Source organism: Bombyx mori, chromosome 15 (genome assembly GCF_030269925.1).
Source record: "Bombyx mori chromosome 15, ASM3026992v2".
NCBI lineage: Eukaryota > Metazoa > Arthropoda > Insecta > Lepidoptera > Bombycidae > Bombyx > Bombyx mori.
The window spans coordinates 9,163,069-9,181,587 of NC_085121.1; the positions used below are offsets into that span (position 1 = coordinate 9,163,069).

An 18,519-nucleotide genomic window follows, 5' to 3' on the forward strand; every position below is an offset into this window, starting at 1 on the left:
CATGTCTGATTTTTATTTATTGTTTTTATGAAAAATGATAATATGGAGTGAAATGAAGTGAGGATGATTAATTTGAGACATTAATCAACTGGGATGAAATTAAATGAAATGAGATGACATGATGTGGGATGAAATTCTCTCTCTCTCTCTCTAAATAGACAAAATAAAACAAGTCACACAACTTCACTCCTCGCGTTGCCGCCAAATAATATGTCGATAATATGTGACAAAAACAATGAAGTAGGAAGCCTAGACAAAAACAACTGTACAATATTTTTCCAAAAATTTTATGATCTGGTAATGAGAACTTTAAGCCTGTATAAGAAGAAGAAGAAAAGAAGTTATACGTGCTGCCGCGTGACCGAGCACCACAGTTACATAACTCATGACGGCTGTTTGTTGTTTGATGTTCACTGCTATAAATAGGTATAAACGAACGAAGTGATGATACGGTTATCGCTGATTGCTAACTCAAATGTGATACCAAAAATAAATACCTATTATCTAAATAATATAGGTACACTCAGTTTCATTGTATAACTTTAAAAGTGAGCTTATAAAAGTACATATTGATTGATACGCTGTGTTGCAGCTGTAGTTCAAGCTGGAGCTATAATCACCCAACCAACCACTTAATGCACGTTGTCAAAATTGTTGTTTTAAATCTATTATATAGAGAGAGAAAAAATATACATGTTTGAATATGGTTGGAGACTTCAATAATTTTTTTAGAGAAACTGAAGGGCCACATTCAGCAGTATTTAAATTTTTCACACCTTCCGTGTACCTTCACAGATACTAAACTGATAATCTATAAAACAAATAAAACTTGGTATTTTTAAATTGCTATATAGTGCAGCTTTATTAGTATCAATCAAATTTGAATTCGAAATTACCTACTTGAAATTGTGATTTTACGATTAATTACTAAAGTTCTATCTCTTTATAGTCATTGGACAAAGCTTTAATATTTTGCAGCGCATTTGAGAATTCACCCTCTTCAAGGCCTTCGCCAATATAATGGTGTACAAAAGCGCGTTTGGCAAACATCACAGAAAATTTTTTGCAAATTCTTTCCCAAGCAACACGTATTGCGGAACTGTTTGAAACCATTACTGCAGCTCTTTGCATTGCCGCCAGATCTCCTCCCGGGACGGTTGTAGGTGGCTGATAATTTAAGCCAATCTGTCCAAACAAAACAAGACTGATCTTTAGGAAAGTTCAACTTTATCTCCTGTATGTCACTAACGCTAAATGTATTCTTGTTGGTTGTTTCCATGGTGTTTTCAAAATTATGACGTCAGTGTGAGCGTTGCTGAGGCCATTCTCTTCTTATTCATCAGTGCCTTCTATAGTGACAGTAATTAAGACTGACTTTTCCAATGAATTCCATTTATTACATTTCAAGTGTACAGCAATAACAACAGAGAGCTCCGCCTCCGTCGGCTGCTCAAGTCGGAATGCTTTGAGCTTTTTTTTCTTACCTAAGCTGATGGCCCTGAGACACCATTTCAGTGTAAGCCTAACAAGTAAGTGAGCTCACGGGGCTCGAACGTGACGACGTTGCTAACACTATCCCTAGCCAGAGCACTACTTCGTAGAGTCTACCACCGGATTGAAAACGCGCCCCACTGAGAAGATCCGGCGAGAAACTCAGTGGGCTGTGTCTGTGGGTTAATTTACTCGCCGAACCGTTCGTCACAAGCGACGGGTTCGATGAGAACGATGACCGGTGCTTGGGTATTTTGTGCGACAATAGCTAGTCGTATTTATAGTAGAATAGTGGGGGTAGCATAATCATGAATTCTCTTGAATACCGTGGTAAACAGTTGTTCACGTGCGTAACATTAAGGAAACAGTTAACTTTAACTATTTTTAGTTAACTAAATAGTGACGTTGCACCGACAAACCAATTAAGTTTTTGGCCGTTTTCTAATTACAGCACAAGAGCGCATTATGCGGCATAATGCTCAACTAAGCTTCAGCATAATTCGGCATTGTGCATCACTGAGTCGCATTATGCTCTGTAATTAACCATTAAGTACTTAATGGTAGTTTTACAAGTTTCCAAGTGTTAGACCAAACGCAGAGTGGCCAATAGAAGAATTCACAAGTTTGACTGCGAAACACGCTTCGGGACAGAACGTTTTCAGCAATTCTTCCTTTCACATATATATTGAATAGGTGCCTATTTACATTCTTTAACATTTATATAATTAAATACATTTACCTTAAAACCGGTAGGTGACCAAGAAACGAATTTGATAGATCTTGAATTCTTTACGTGGTTAATTGTTGCATTTATATCATTTGGATTTACATCTCCTCTAAATAACAAACAGCACGATATGTATTGTCCTTTTCGCGGGTCGCACTTAACCATTTGATTAGCCGGTTCGAAACAAGACATCATTAGTTGATTTGTTGTCATCGTCTCATGGCATGCTCGTGAAGGTGAAACAAATGGCGCAAATGTTACTAATGGAAAATGTATCCGTGGAAATGGAATTAAGTTTGTTTTAAATTCTACGAGATCTACGTTCAGAGAACCTTTGAATCTTATCGAAGCAGTCATGCAGGAAACAACCTGCATAAAAACAATATGTTATTGTATTCTGTTGTTTATTGACATTTATTATTATTATTTATTATTGACGGTTAGCGTGGTATGGACATGTGATGCGTAGAGAGAAGATGCATGTGACTAGGAGATGTATGGAAATGGTAGTGCAAGGTAGAGGGGGAAGAGGTCGACCGAAGAAGACGTGGATGGAGTGTGTGAGTTACGATATGAGAGAGAGTGGAGTGAGTGTTGAGATGACGGCTGATAGAAGAGAATGGAAGAGAAAAATTTGCTGTGCCGACCCCACATAGTGGGATAAGGTGGAGAAAAAGAAGAAGTTGTTATTTAATAGAAGAATAGAAATGGACTTGACTGAGAAATTAACCTAGTATTACTTAAACAAACGGATGGTTGCTAAGTTTATTGCTCTAAAGTCTAAACAATCCCATGCCTCATTGAAGAACATAATATTATTTCAAACATATAAGTTTAAGAAGACAAATGATATTGAGATGTCAATGGACATGCGTGAATGAACATTTGTATGGATAAATAAAATACAAGGAAACTTATCGAGCTTAAAGCCGTCCGTACAACTTATATTTACCTGGGCAATAAGTCTGTTCAAATTTGTGTAAGTCGGTCTCGGTACTTCTAACGATCTGGCTAGAATATCATACAACGCCTCATTATCAAAAAGAAAACATACGTCTTCTGTGTTCATACAAGCGTGGGAAGTAAGAACGGCATTATAAGATTCGACAATAATTGGAGATATTTTCGGTGCTGGGTAAATCGCGTACTCTATTTTGGACAGTTTCCCAAAATCGCGTGAAATACTTTCCAGAAGTAAAGCTGTGAAACCAGAACCTGTTCCCCCTCCAAACGCTCGAAATACAATAAAGCCCTGAATATTATCACAATCTTCTGTCACTGATCGAATGCGGTTCAAGGCCACATCCAACATTTCACGACCTACGCCAAAATAGCCGCGTGCAAAGTTGCTAGCAGCATCTTCTTTACCAGTTATTAGAGAAGAAGAATGGAAGAGCTGTCGATATACACCAGTTCTAATTTCATCTGAAAGCAACTTTTATTTAATATAAGAATTTGTTAAGTTGAAGAAAAACTTTCTTCACCTAGACCTAAGAGATTAAAAATAATAATTACTGAAGATTCATGTGTTTTACATGTGAAAACATTCAGTAACGACATACAAGCTCTACAAGCCGTGCAACGTACAGGCGGTGGTGTTCTTTTCGAGTACTAAGTCAACGTATTCAAGTCAAGAATTAATTATATTATTTTTTAAGTTAACCGATGGGAGTAGGCTCTAAATCAATCATCACAACTCGAGGCACGAATTTTCCAGCACCGGTTTCACTAAAAAAATGTCCACAACTATTATCATTATCAGGAAATGCTAGAACTCCATCCGGTCTTATCCCGTGTTCAAGACAATACAATTCCCAACAGGCGTTAGCGGCTTGCACACCGGCTTGTCCAATGTGTATGTGTAGAATTTCTTTCTGTAATGAGAGGAATAGATATGTAGAGATTAGAAAAACGAAACCATTTTAGAATAGAAATATTATTCCGAACCATTTTCAATTAATCACTGTAAATTTTGGGTTTTATCACATTTTGTTTAATTTGCAAAGTAATATTTTAAAATGTCACATCTCACTTGACATTGATTTTCTGCCACATCTACATGGCTCTGTCTTTTAATGGATTAAATAGTATGTTATTTGTGTATGTTTCTCATATATTTTTACGAACCAATTCCACAATAAAAGGACATTCAACATTTTATACCATCTTCAATCGAACTTTGACGAGATCTCTTAGCAATAGACAGCGACTTCTATACTTTTGGGATTGCTGATGCTCATGATTGATGGTGACTACTTATCATCGGATGAGCCATATACTAATCTGCCTTCAAATTAAGTCGTAACTAGTGTCCACGATCTGACAACCAGTCCGCCTGGATCCATTGCCGCTGTCCTTTTATGTTTCTACCACAAAAAGATACGAGTTATTTAGAGTTGTTAATTCACTGAAATTGAGACTTCGACCCTTGATATCAAATTGTAATTATAAGAACTCATTTTCCGATGGATTTAAATTAGCTTATGAGCGCCCGTGCCACTTGAAAACGGCGTTGAGTCGAGACTAGGATTGCATTTTTGATATCAATGTCGTAAATAATCCACCTAGCATTAAATATCTACTCCAGAGGCATGTGACTCTCGATGCTGACGATTCAGTCGAGATTGATGATACGCTGATTGTATTTTTTGAATAGTGCCTTATTAACCGCTTTGTAATCCTGAAAATGTACAAGTGTGTCAAAACGAAACAGAATCGCTCGACATGGCTTATTTTGTTCTTTCGAAAAGAAGTGTATTTTTTTTGTCTTATGAAGCGCTAGCCACAAGCATACGGCCTTGATGCTGAGTGATTATCAATTTATATAAACTGGTATAGTTAAGCCACTGCCCACCGCTTAGTAATAAATTAATATCAGTTTATTTAAACATATTTCGTTTGAATAAGGTTATTACATTATAGCACCCAGGAAATACCATGAAGGGGATACGTCCACGCAAAAAATCTCTGGCCACGGACTGTGGATGCGCACAGTGATTCCAGTGGTCTGTAAGCTTTACGCGAGCCAGTGGCGGGTTGTGCGATAGTAAAGTGGAGATGGATTATTCTCGAGCAATTCTGATAGCTCACTAATTCTGAGAGAACATTAAAAGTATTACGAAACAAATTCTTTTAACTAAGAAACTATTTACTTCATTTGATTTCAATATCTTATCGAATTCCATTTGATTGTGGTACATTTAATTTTTTTAACAATATTTAAGCCCCTTGTAAGATTTGAGTATCATGAGCTAGGTTCCCATTGGTAGTCCAAAACCACAAATAAAAAAAGAAAAATGAGTTTTTTGACAATAAATCTCCATAGATTAAACAATAAATCAGTGATATTTATTCGTATTTAGTCATAATTTTCATAAATGTCCTAAGTAAATCGCATTACATTCGAATTATCTTCATATAAAGTTAAGTTTAATAAATCTCTATTTTTTTGTTTTGTTAATATTTGTGAATTATTCATCTACGGCGTGCTAATTTACTTTCGTGTCAGACACACCTTTAACTAACGACTAGCTTCGCAATACGTACCTATATACATTAGTTATGTATGTAACAAATTCGTTTGTTAGAATATAGTGCTTGAAAATGTTTAAGAAATTGAAAGATAAACTTGCTGAGGAAGTGAAATCCTCACCACAGAGAATTCAGCAATTCGCCCAAGCCGCCCAGGTTTGTACCAAGTGAAAGCTATAATGTATCTGTTTGTATTTTTTCTTATGTAGATTAGTAACAATTAGTATGGAATAACGCAATATTGAAACTTAAATATATACTTTAACACTCATTAAAATAAATCTGATTATCTGTTGTCTACTTAAACTACATACATAAAATTGACCTAAAAATGTAATCAAATTTCAGGCTGCTGTAACATCAGCATCAAGTAGTATTTCAGATATCACAAATAGTGACCTATTTTCTATAGGAGAAAATGGTAAGAAAATAAAATTAATCTTAATGAAACCAAAGTATATAAAAGTTTGATAAGTTATTCGAGTGGTGTTGCAACTGAAAATTTAGCAGTAACAACAAAAAAATAATTGAATTTCGTTAATACCTTTTGTTTTTAAATATAGAGCACTCTAAAAATTTCTTGATAATTTCATCAAACTAGGTCTGGCTAATTTGGAGTCTATAGGGAACATACACACAGCAAGTTTTATTTATAAAGATTTCTTCTCTAATGTAATCATAATAATAAATAAGCATAATGTTTAATGAAATGTATTTTTATTCCAATGTTTATTAAATCCATAAAAGGCAAGAGTCATTACATCATATTTCTTTTGCTGGTATTTGTAGTACAAAAGTTGTATCTTAATGTCTATTATCTATAATAAAAGCAAGATAAGCATTTGTTCATCTCCTACACTTACTATATATTATATCATATTTTATGCATCTGGGTATTATTGTTGAATATTGATGTTGATTGCTTGTTGTTGTTGAGTGTGAGTCTTGATTTCATGTTTTTATTTCTATTGCTTAGGTGGATGGACAAGGTTGGAGCCTACCTGGTGTTAAGTAATTACCTGAGCCCATTGACATCTACAACGTAAATACCACCAGCCACCTTAAGACAAGAGTTCTAAGGTCTCAGTCTTAATAGTACAATAGCTGCCCCACCCTCAAAGCGAAACGCATTACTGCGTCACGGCAGAAATAAGCAGGATGGTGGTACCTACCTGTGGGGACTCACAAAATGTCCTGCCAAACGAATTATAAATTTGCGGCTTTGATTTTTATTACACTACATTATTCCTTTAAATGGAAGTGAAAGTCAATCATAAACATTTAATTTTGTTAAGTACATGATATGTATTTCATTAGAAAAGTTGCTTTTGGCTGCAGGATTTGAGCACCATTGCATTGCTTGAAATGAGTGCACTGGGAGTGTTATTCATTCACAATGACTTCACAATTGAATTCTTCAACTAAAGTATTAGTAAATTAATTAAGTCTAAAGTCCACTCTGGTTTTGTGCAGTTATCCTGGAGAAAATTGTAGTGCTTCCTCAACTCTTATGTAAAAAAGTTGTTTTATAGACAGTATTAAACTAATTAAGTACTTTTAATAGAAGAACTTCAGTCACTTCACTCACAGCATTGGTAAAAATTCATGTCTGGTTGATATAAACATTCAGTAATTTTCTTATATGCTTTAATTAAATATATTATTAACAAAACACAACGTGAAGGAATCCAGTTCTAGTTAGTTTTTCTTTGTTGTATTGACCTAGGATAGTCTCACCTCAGCTCATCAGCCAATCAACACTCACAAAGTAACGGTTACAACATAAATTTTAGTAAATATTCCAACTAACCTACTCTCTGCTATGGTCTCTAGATTAACCTATGAGATACACAACACAAAATACGAACATATAATAATTTTTCTTTACAGATAGTCAAACATTTCATTCAACTAAATCACAGCCATCAACTGTCTCTCAAAGTAATACTTTTCGAGATGTCTCGCCCATGCAAACAACAACAACTGAATCAACTGAATACAATTCTGGACAAGACTTAAGTGTAAGTTGAATGAATACAATTCTGTTGAAGAAAAACCCTTAGATTAAATAATAAAGTAGAATTGCATCTGTAATTGGTGATCTTGAAATATTTTTCAGCAAGATAATGAGCGTCAAAGGAGACTGTCTAACAGTTCTTTTGCGAGTGATGTATCCTTCAGACTACCCAGCTACGACACACCAATGATGTACCACTTACAAGTATGTCATATTTATTTCGTTAATTATGAGTATGTAACAAATTTTTTTCAGTAGGAAGCAGTTTGTCTGGGTCCCTGACATTAGTGACGATAACCTCTCTTCATCAGATGGGCCGTATGCTCGTGCATTAAAAATAACTTTTGGTGATTTAGGCACAACTACTTTGCTGAGTTCTAAATCAAAACAAAATTATAAAGTTGTAAGCGTTATTTAATCATCATTTCTGATGGCTAGTAAAGTTCTGATAAATAAATGCTTAAAGATTTTGGGACATTAAGAGCGAAGCATCTGTCACTTCCCCACAACAAGAGAGTATAATAATATATGGTATAAAATTTGAATCGCAACCGATAGTCATTGTACAGAACAACGCGCGAATGGTAGATTCAGCGCTTTGCCACTCTTGCTAGATGTCAGCAAACTCTTTCAGGCTGAGTCCATCCAGTCAGAGTGAGTAGCCTCTGGGCGTTACTAGCATATAAGAAGGGAAAAATATGAGCATGACATTAAGAAATTTGTATTTCCTTATTCCTTAACAGAGCTATTTTGTATTAATTTGCTGGTCTCAAGTTTTTGTTAAATTTTTATACGACCATAACACAAATCAGTTAACACCCAAATTACCTAACTTGAAAAGTTCATGTAATAATGATTTAACAATAGGTTTTTACCTATGAGATTGCCGTTTTACAATACTGGCTATTTGAAACATGGCTGGCAATAATTCTAAATTCAAATAAATTTTATTTTAAAAATAAGGAATTCTGTTATCTAATTGTGTCATTCGTTTATTGATTAATATTGTTTTGACTACGAATCTTTTTATCAATATGAACACATCTACGGAGGAACATTTCAAGTGAACGCAGGACTCGTTATTGTTTTTTAAAAATATCCCTAAAAATAATAGTAACTGTTTAGTTGTCTAGTGCTGATATAATTAATTCATCACAGCTTCGTACGAAATGGTACGCGCATTACTGCTAATGTCTACTGTTAGGAACTGGACACAATAATTAATGCAAAAGCTCGGGAATCTCCGGCTAGCCTTGGTTAATTACTTGTCCCTGCTACTCCTACACGACAACGCTTGACATACGGCACAACAGACGGTCTCTAAGCTGTAAGAGCTTTGAGGGAGTTTGAAATTTTGGGTCATACTCACCAGAGTCTGCCGACAGACTTCTACTATTTCCAAAGTTTGTACAGCTTGATGACAGGGAAAAAATTCAATACCCGAGAGGCAGTACAAAATACCTTTGAATAGTTTGTTGTCTCCTGTTCACCTGACTTTTTCAATTATGGCATTGAAAAATAATCACTGTACTGGCAGAGATGCATATGATTATGATAGCATGGGTATGATACCATGGAAATTTTTACCGATAGTATATATGTATTTATAAAAAAAAGACTTAAATCAAAACTGTCAACTAAACGGCAATTTTGTAAGTAAAGACCTAATATAAATATAAACATTTTGAAAAGAAATAAAATTTAATTTGATAGTAATGTAAAGCTTCTGTTTGTTTAAAGTCCGATATTGAAGTATCTGCAAGTGAAGCTGAAGAAAGAGGCTTAAATGGTAGCACAGTGAGCCTCGATCGTGTCACTAAAGAACAACTGTATGCTGCCTATAAACGAACACAGGAAAGATACAAGAAATATAGGACACAATATGGAGACTTAGCCAGACACTACAAGCTCTTAGAGAGAGAAAATACTAAAGCAAGGGTAAAATAAAAAATATTTTGATGTTTTACAACTGGCTGGTTCTTGTATGCCTTAATTATTTATTTTATTTTATTTTAGAGTGTCTTAGTTGAAACTCAAGATAAAGCCTTACGGAGAATATCGGAATTGAGAGAACAATGCTCACTAGAACAAAGTGCAAAAGTATGTAATATTATTGCATAATACGAAATTTACTAGACGTCTACTTTTACATACAAATTTTTACAATTATATTTAAAATTTTAGGCACATTTAGAAAAAGCTCTTCGTGTGGAAATTGAAGAAAAAAATATGAAAATTGAGACTTTGAACACGAAAATACAATTCCTCTCCAATAGTACAAGTGCAGAAATTCCTACCAATATAGTGGATAACAATAAGATTATCATCGACAAAGATAGCAATATACCTTTAATTAATTTAGTAGAAAACGAAACAAAGGTGTCCAATGATGAATCGAAATTGCCAGTGTCATCAGATTTAACAGTGTTAAATGAAAAAATTGAAAAAATGGAATTATTGATACAGAAATATAAAGAATCATTGAAGAGCACAAAAGACAAAAATTCTCAATTAATAACCGAATTGCAAATAATGACTAACAAGCTAGAAAACAAAAGTAAAGAAGTTGAAGAAGTCTCAATACTTAATGAAAAGTACAGAGACGCCAGTGCAAAGATAAAAGAGCTGGAAAATTTAAATGAAGAACTTCAAAATAAAATAAATTCTTATGATTTCAATAAATCGAAAAAAGTTTCTGAACTAGAAACGGATTTACAAAAGGCAAACGAAGAAGTCCAACACCTTCAAAAGAAAATAGAAGTATTTTCTAAGAGAGAAGAGGAATACGCTATTTCTCTAGCAGAGAATAAATTGAGCATCCATAAAGAATTGGAAAGTAAAGAATCCGAAATCAAATCGTTAAAACATAGTTTGACCGCTAGTAAAAAAGAAATACAATCTTTAAGTATTGTCGTCACTGACTATAAAAATAGCATAGAAGCACTCGAACAAGAAAAATCTAAATTAGTTATTGAGAATAGTGAGATAGCAACCTTGAAATCTAAAGTTGAAGAATTAGAAACACATCTACAAGAACTTAATAAAAAAAATCAAATTCAAGAACAACAACACACCAAATTGAATGAAGAATATAAATGCCTGCAGCTTCAATTAAAACAAGAAATGGCTGAAAAATTAGCTATGATGGACAGAAACGCCTATTTAGAAAACCGTATTTCCCAAATATCTGAAGAGAACTCGAAGAAAAGTTCTCAAGTTAATCAATTAGAATCTAAATTACAATCTTTACAAAATGATAAAAGTAACGAAAGCATTGGAAAAGAAAAAGAAATACTGACTGAGCTAAACATTTGGAAGTCCAAGTATGATAAGCTTGAATCAGAGATGCAGGAAGAAAGAGAAGAATTAGTTAAATTACAATCGGAAATAGAAAAGCTGATTGAAAATCACGAACATATTCAAAAACAAAATGTAGAATTTCGGACAACTATCTCGGATTTACAGGCTGAAACTTCAATTTTAAATCGACAACTAAGTCATTATAATAAAATAAAAAACGATACAAATAAAATATTGGCTGATGTGGGAAAACTACGCGAATTAATAAAGTTAACTTCGAAAGATATTTTCGCGAATGTAAAAGACCATGTGGATATGATTAAAACAATTAAAATAGACATTAACAATAATATAAAAGAACTTTCCAACAACGAGCATATCAATTATGTTAATAATGAGGAACTCCGAAATGAGTGTTTGTTACTTCAAAGAAACATAAATGACATAACAGCACTGCAATCTGAAACGAATAAAACTCAAACAAAATTAAAAGAAGAAAATGTCTCTTTAACTTTAACAATACAAAAACTTACTGCAGATTTACAGGAAAAAATTGATGTCGATGAAAAATATAGGAACGCGTCCAATGATTTAAATTCATTAAGAAGTGAAAATCAAAGACTCAGTGTACTTATAAAAGATTATGAAAATACTATACAAAATTTGCGTAATTCATTAGATTTACAAAAATCGCAGTTGTCCACACTACATGAAGAGGTAATTTGCCTTCGAAAAGAAAAAGAGCTCTTTGAAGAAAACTTAAACAAATTGCAGAATATTAACAAAGATTTGGCGTCAGAACAAGACAAACATAAAAACGCAATTGCAACAAATGTAGAAATGATTAATATTTTAAGAACTAAAAATGATGACTTGCTGGAAAAAAGCGATGAATTGAACAATAAGTTAATAAACTACCAACAACTAGAAGAACATCATAAGTTATTAACACAAGAAAACTCTTTTCTTAAAAGTCAAACTGAAAATATCGCAAGCAATGTACGAGAATTAGAATTCGAAATAAATGAAGTAAGAAAATCTCACTCTGCTATTGAATCAGAAAAAGAACATTTAAGTAATGTCATCGAACAAATAGAAAACCGACGTACATTGCTAGTTTCAAAAGATACACAAACAGAATACAACGAAATAGAAACGGAACTCGACAAAGAAAAAAACTTATCTAATATAAAGATAATAAATGAACTTAGCGAGAAGTATGATGCCTTAAAAGGAGAAAATAGACGGCTTTTGTCTGACATTGAAGGACTCCAAACACATTTAACGAAAACATCAAAAGAAAACAGCTTACTCAATGACAAACTCCGTGAGCAAATTGCAACAAGTGAAACAGGGAACTACATGTCCCATGATTTGAATAATGACATTCGGTTGGCTAAAGATAAAATTGATCACTTAACAAGGGAGAATACACTTTTAAATGAAGAAAACCTGGAACTAAAAGACCAGTTACAGTCACAGGAATATTGCAAACCTACAAATGCTGATCAGTGTTTTGAACACAAAGGGGAAAATGAGCTGTCTGAAATTAAAGAAAAATATTACACATTAATACTGGCTAATAGCAAAATAGAACAGAAAAACATTGATTTGGAACAATTGAACAGATCATTGAATGTTAACATCCAAGATGTACAAGCCAAAAACGAAAAATTGAAACTTTCGAATGAAAAAATAGAGCGCAGGCTCGATGAAGCTTTAGTTAGTTTAAGACATTTGCACTCTTTAGAAGAAAATACCGAGCTAGAATATTTAAGGAATATACTCTATGAATACCTTACAGGCTCAGGAACACATTCCATTACTTTAGCGAAAGTTTTAGCTGCAGTAGTCAAATTTGATGACAAGCAAACCCAAATGGTTCTTCAAAAAGAAAAAGAAAGACAAGGTTTTGTAAGTATATCCCAACCTAACCTAATAAAAATTCTCCCTAATATTAAACATAGACTTTATTTGAATGATTCTGATAATATAACAGATTCTAGTAATTATATTTTCTATTCTATCACCCAACATTTCATAATCATCCAGGTGAATAGTTCAATTATTTTGACAGACGACCATGAATTTTAAATTGTATCTCTAAACAGGGTATTTTTTTCAGCTAAGGCAACTCCGACTCACGTGAGACCGTAACAAATGTAATTTAACTATACTAGAAGAACTTTAGTTAAAATTCGACTACAGAACATTAATTTTGTAAATTTAACAAGCAAATGTATTTATTAATAATGTTATTTAATATATTCAATTTCATTATTGTTTTACTTTTCACATATTTCATTTCAATGTCCTATTAATATACCTATTGTTAAACAATGTGAACATGATAGATGGTGGTATTTTTTTTTCAAAAGGCAACAAGTCTTAACCATAGCCAAGTTGGTTTCTGAAACGTTGAAAGTCTTATAAATACACTTAGTCTGTACAAATCACATTATAATACAAAGACAGAACAGAGCTATTTTGAATCAACAATAATTCATAAACAAAAAGTACGGCACTTCAACTTTTTTTCCCTACCTAAACTGATGGTCTAGAGTTCTAGAGAGACCATATCAGCGTAACCTTAACTAGTAGGTGAGCTCACCGGGCTCAAACCTAACGATGTTGCTAACACGAACCCTAGCAAGAGTCGTGCTTCGCAAAATCTACCACCGGATCGGAAACGCGACCCACTGAGAAGATCCGGCGAGAAACTCTGAGCTGTGTCTGTGGGTTAATTTACCCGCCAAGCCCTTCGTCGCAAGCGACGGATTCGACGAGAACGATGATCGGTGCTTGGGGTACCTAAAAGCTTAGAGGATCGGGAGGATCCGAAATGACCATTTAAGTTCTAAGGCTTGTTTAAAATAAAGACGAATTTGAGAATTCCAATTATATTTATTTTACGTTTTTATATATTATATATTTTAATAATAGTTGTACTAGACTATTTTCCAAGTACACTATCAGAATCACTATATTCATCACTAGAAAACTTAAAATCATCATCATCATTTTTCAAATCCATTTTATCCATCTGTGATAATATTTCATCAATAGTTTTAATTGATGCTGGCGTTTTTTTCTGTGTACCATCTTCTTGGTTTTTGAGATACCTGGAAATAATAGAATGTTGTTTTATGTTTGTTTTTTTTTTTATCTCTCATCAAGGAGACAAAACTTCCACGCCTTTCGTAATCTATATTATACAGTCAAACCTGGGTAAGTGAGAAAACTCTATAAGTGAGAGTAATAGCCAGGACCCGTCATTTTAAGCTCCCGAAACCTCTATTAGCGAGAAACAGAAACCTCTGTAAGCGAGAGTCGTTTTTCCCTCATGGACCTCCGTAAGTGAGACTGCTACGTATCTTTACCTCTGTAAGCGACAGTCGAACTTTATTTATTTATATTATTTAGGAGGAACAAATGACAAAACAAATTACAAATTTAACATCTGCTGTTTTATGACTCATTCTTAACTTTCGTGGAACTTCCTACCATTGTTTTTGTATTGTTTTCTCGTCAACATTGAAACTATTCTATTTAATGGAACTAAATAACGTTGTTATTTTATCGCATTCTTTTCGAATGGACACGTGTGCCTGTGTACCTTCCTGTTTGTCGGACTTACTCAGTTTATCGTTAATTAATTGCGAAGGAAAGTTCTGTGCTGCATCATGTCAAAACGGAATATTAAAGTACTGTCATTAAGTGATAAACTTAAAATAGTGAATGCGTTTGAATCCGGAAAATCGCGAAATGATATTCAGAGGGTGCATTAGTGAGAAACCTCTATAAGCGAGAATGAGATAGTGCTCCCTTGAACTCTCGCTTATCCAGGTTTGACTGTATATTAATACGTGAAGCAAAAACTTTGTATCCCTTTTTACGAAAATTGCGGGACGGAGGAGTATGAAATTTTCCACACTTATTGAGAATATAGAGAAGAAGTGCACAATGCGAATATTTTTTTAAAATAATGCATAAAAGATACATTAAATCAATAAAGAAAACATTACGCACACTACATACCATGTATTTGACGCACACACGCATGCATACTATTTATTGTCAAACTTTTGTTATTGACGTCCTCGGTCAAATTGAGAATAGATTAAATATTGTTTGTCTTTATTAATATTTTTTATAGTGTAGCCTTGGCGAAATTTGTGATTATAGAAGTACAAAACATATAATAGTGTACAAACCTACAATTCCAATTAATTATAGTTGAATTTAGACTACTGCGGGACCTCTAGTTTTAATAAATTGCATTAATAATAATAAAAAAATTGTATAAGCATGTTTGAAACATTGAGGTCTCTAAACTTTACATTTTATTTAGTAGCAAATATTTATAAACATTACACAACAGAAAATCTTGATGGAGCTGACAATATATTTGTCAGTTACATGTACAATATTGTGAAACTATTTTAAATGTACTGTGACTAAGTTATAATTTCATTATTAGAAAAAAATTTAAATATATGTAATATGGAAAGTACAATAAATTTAATAAGTAATTAATAATGTAGAACTTCCGAATCAGACAAAATGGTAACAAATTGAGACAGAACAGGCGCACAGCAGCACTTGTATTAATGTTTCCATCAATTGCTGAACATCAAAGAACAGGTGGCAAATAGCTTCAACCACTTTATTATAATAAAACTTCATTAGATACCTAATAAATTTATGAAATGTACATTACCTAAGAACTGTTCTACGCTTTCTTTCTGACAAACCACTTAATTTACCCAAAATGTCAGTTTTTTTGTCTTCTTGTTTTTCTATCTGAAATAATTAAGCATATTATATAATATTATAGGCTAATTAGCATGAATTTATGAACCATAAAATTGATTCTTTACGTTTTCCTATTTTTTTGTCACAAGAATCTAAATAATAGGTTGCGGAAAGACTTTTCGCATTATAGTCTGTATGAACTAGTAATAAAATCTCTTTGGCTATAATATTTGTATCTAAATAAATAAATAATAAAATTTTAAACCAGCCGGTTTTGGTATCATTAAAATTTTAAATTTAAAAAAAGATAAAAGTGGAGCAGGATCAGCATATTAGCAGTTACGACGTAGCTGAAGAACTGGGAATTGACCACAAAATAGTTTTGGTGCATTTGAAAAAAACTGGGTACGCAAAAAAGCTCGATATTTGGATACCTCACAAGCTCACTTAAATCATAGACTGTGGCGAAACCCTGGTTAACTCGCAACAAGGTGATGCTGTGTGTGTGGTGGCATTGGAAGGGCATTATTCATTATGAGCTGTTACCACCAGGCAGGACCATCGATTCTGAACCCTACTGCGGACAACTGATAAGATTAAAGCAAGAAGTTGAGAGAAAGCGGCCGGAATTAATCAATAGAAGAGGTGTGGTTTTTCATCATGATAACGCTAGACCTCACACATCTTTAGCCACTCAGCAAAAATTAAGAGAGCTTGGCTTAGAGGTGTTAATGCATCCGCCGTTTAGTCCTGACCTTGCACCTTCCGATTTCCACCTGTTTCGATCTCTTCAGAATTCTTTAGGCAGTGTCACGTTAACATCACGAGAGGACTGCCAAAACCAATTGTCGCGGTATTTTGATTAGAAGTCCCAAAATTTCTATAGCAATGAGATCATTTCTCTACCTACAAGATGGTAAAAAGTTATCGAACAAAATGGTACCTACATACTTTAATTAAATGTAAATAAACTATATTAAAAAATGTTGTGAATTTTCTTAAAAAATGCGAAGAAACTTTCCCCCAACCTATTATATTTTATTGATAACCTTACATTTATATTTTGACAACATTTTGCGCAAACTTCTTTTTCAGAAGCACATTTGGAGCACAAAACGTGATATGCGTGTTTTACAGTCTTCTCTAAACAACTCGTGCATTTAGTAGGCACTGCAAGTGGTTTATATTTTTTATATTTAATCTTCCATTCGAGAATGTTTTTGCATCGTTGACAAACACCACGTATTTCTAAAGAATTTATAAATTTAGTTTTGTGGCTCGTATCATGCAAATCGTTCTTGAAAGCTGCCCGGTTTTGGTGTTTTTGCGGTCTCGTTCTATTAGTATTTCCTCTGGATAAACTCATGGTGTACAGTTTTGTTTTAAGTAGACATCAATTAAATTTATTAATTTATTAAGTGTTTTATCTATGAATTAAATTTTTTTATAGAGATTTTATGACCTGGTAACTAAGACCTTTAAGTCATGTCTTATTTTAATTTATATATATATTTTTATGAAAAATGATATGGAGTGAAATGAAATGAAGATGATTAATTTGTGACATTAATCAACTGGGATGAAATTAAATGAGATGCGATGAGATGATATGGAATGAAATATAATCTCAGTAAAATGGTGGTCATTTACTGAGATTTTTTCAATGGACTTTTTGGGAGGATCCCGAGAAGTTACGTCCAGCGGCTTTGTTTCATTTTCCCACATTTGTGCACTTTCACAGATATTAAACAGTTAATAAACCACCATTATTACACATTTAAACCCGAAGAAACACTAAATAGACAAAATTATAGACGAGAGTTGTAGTCTCCCGTATAGATGTGGAGAAGTATGTACGGGTCGTACGGACTTGTAGCGTAATTGAGGTAAAGGTAAGTAAGTACCTGAGTAGGCGCCGTCGGTGTTCGGATAATAAATGAAATACGACACCTTGCACACTAATTAAATGTTTATTCAACTAACATTGAGTCCACACGAGAATACAACACAGTCTATATTATTATAATTATGAAGAATTGAAGGTTACGAGCACAGATAGATATTCAGTTTATAAACAGTACACAGAAGACACTTTACACGACAGTACAGTAACGATAAACACAAAGAAAGCGCGTTATCACAAGTGAGTTAGAAGCTTCGAAAACAATACTCAAGATATATTATGCAAAAGCCACGTGCGTTCAGTCTCGAGGTAGGTTTCGACTGGGGGCGTAGCTAGCCGCGATCAGCTGCGCAAGAGTATATTTCCCAGCTACCCGCGACATTCCGTTCAAGCGCGCGTGTCCACAGCGCAAACGAACGGGCGACCAGCTGATTGACGCGGTACGATAAATTGTCGTGTGTGTATGTCTGTTTAATATATAATGTAGTAATAATATATTAATAGATATGTTATATGTGTGAATGTATATTCTGTGTGTATTAATAATTATATGAAATAAATATATTATATAAGTTTTATGTTGTGAAGAGTAAATATGTGTGCATGAAATGTGGGATAAGCCCACAAAATCAAACAAATCACACAACTTCACTCCTCGCATTCCCGCCAAAAAGTCTGTTTATATCATCATTATATTATATATTATATAGGTATATTATCATTTTTCATAAAATTAAAAATATAAATTAAAATAAGACATGACTTAAAAGTCTCAGTTACCAGGTCATAAAATCC

General features: G+C 33.5%; 3 protein-coding genes across 4 annotated transcripts; 1 reads left to right on the top strand and 2 right to left on the bottom strand.

Annotated features, from left to right (window-relative positions):
- Positions 1-835: 835 nt before the first annotated feature.
- On the bottom strand, positions 836-4,419 carry LOC101745769 (tubulin alpha chain). Its single transcript, XM_021349568.3, has 5 exons — positions 4,166-4,419; positions 3,882-4,092; positions 3,171-3,643; positions 2,231-2,587; positions 836-1,185 (listed from the first exon to the last, which is right to left on the bottom strand). Exons 1-5 carry the CDS (start codon positions 4,166-4,168, stop codon positions 928-930), a joined length of 1,302 nt encoding a protein of 433 aa, XP_021205243.1. The 5' UTR covers positions 4,169-4,419; the 3' UTR covers positions 836-927.
- Positions 4,420-5,229: 810 nt separating this feature from the next.
- LOC101745912 (golgin subfamily A member 4) lies at positions 5,230-13,354 on the top strand. Of its 2 annotated transcripts, XM_038016112.2 has the most exons (8): positions 5,520-5,905; positions 6,098-6,170; positions 7,640-7,770; positions 7,869-7,970; positions 9,507-9,704; positions 9,783-9,866; positions 9,951-12,980; positions 13,192-13,354. In XM_038016112.2, exons 1-8 carry the CDS (start codon positions 5,822-5,824, stop codon positions 13,213-13,215), a joined length of 3,726 nt encoding a protein of 1,241 aa, XP_037872040.1. In that variant the 5' UTR covers positions 5,520-5,821; the 3' UTR covers positions 13,216-13,354. The 2 variants fall into 2 exon arrangements, with proteins under 2 accessions (XP_062528549.1, XP_037872040.1); XM_062672565.1 differs by lacking the exon at positions 13,192-13,354 and having other exon boundaries at positions 5,230-5,905; positions 9,951-13,179.
- Positions 13,355-13,950: 596 nt separating this feature from the next.
- Positions 13,951-17,287, bottom strand: LOC101745619 (uncharacterized protein C9orf85 homolog). Its single transcript, XM_004928436.3, has 3 exons — positions 16,876-17,287; positions 15,787-15,869; positions 13,951-14,188 (listed from the first exon to the last, which is right to left on the bottom strand). The coding sequence occupies exons 1-3, from the start codon at positions 17,185-17,187 to the stop codon at positions 14,020-14,022; spliced, it is 564 nt and encodes a 187-aa protein (XP_004928493.1). The 5' UTR covers positions 17,188-17,287; the 3' UTR covers positions 13,951-14,019.
- Between the last annotated feature and the right edge of the window lie 1,232 nt (positions 17,288-18,519).

Excerpts from the sequence above, each read along its gene's own strand:
- LOC101745769 (XM_021349568.3), bottom strand. Across the intron at positions 3,644-3,881 it reads TTTAGAGCCTACTCCCATCG|ATGAAATTAGAACTGGTGTA; the intron begins GTTAACTTAAAA and ends AGTTGCTTTCAG. Across the intron at positions 1,186-2,230 it reads GGTCACCTACCGGTTTTAAG|ATTGGCTTAAATTATCAGCC; the intron begins GTAAATGTATTT and ends TTGTTTGGACAG.
- LOC101745619 (XM_004928436.3), bottom strand. The coding sequence starts at position 17,187 with ATGAGTTTATCCAGAGGAAATACTAATAGAACGAGACCGCAAAAACAC. Across the intron at positions 15,870-16,875 it reads AATGTTGTCAAAATATAAAT|ATAGAAAAACAAGAAGACAA; the intron begins GTAAGGTTATCA and ends TAATTATTTCAG. Across the intron at positions 14,189-15,786 it reads AAGCGTAGAACAGTTCTTAG|GTATCTCAAAAACCAAGAAG; the intron begins GTAATGTACATT and ends TATTATTTCCAG.
- LOC101745912 (XM_062672565.1), top strand. The coding sequence starts at position 5,822 with ATGTTTAAGAAATTGAAAGATAAACTTGCTGAGGAAGTGAAATCCTCA. Across the intron at positions 6,171-7,639 it reads ATTTTCTATAGGAGAAAATG|ATAGTCAAACATTTCATTCA; the intron begins GTAAGAAAATAA and ends TTTTCTTTACAG. Across the intron at positions 7,971-9,506 it reads CAATGATGTACCACTTACAA|TCCGATATTGAAGTATCTGC; the intron begins GTATGTCATATT and ends GTTTGTTTAAAG.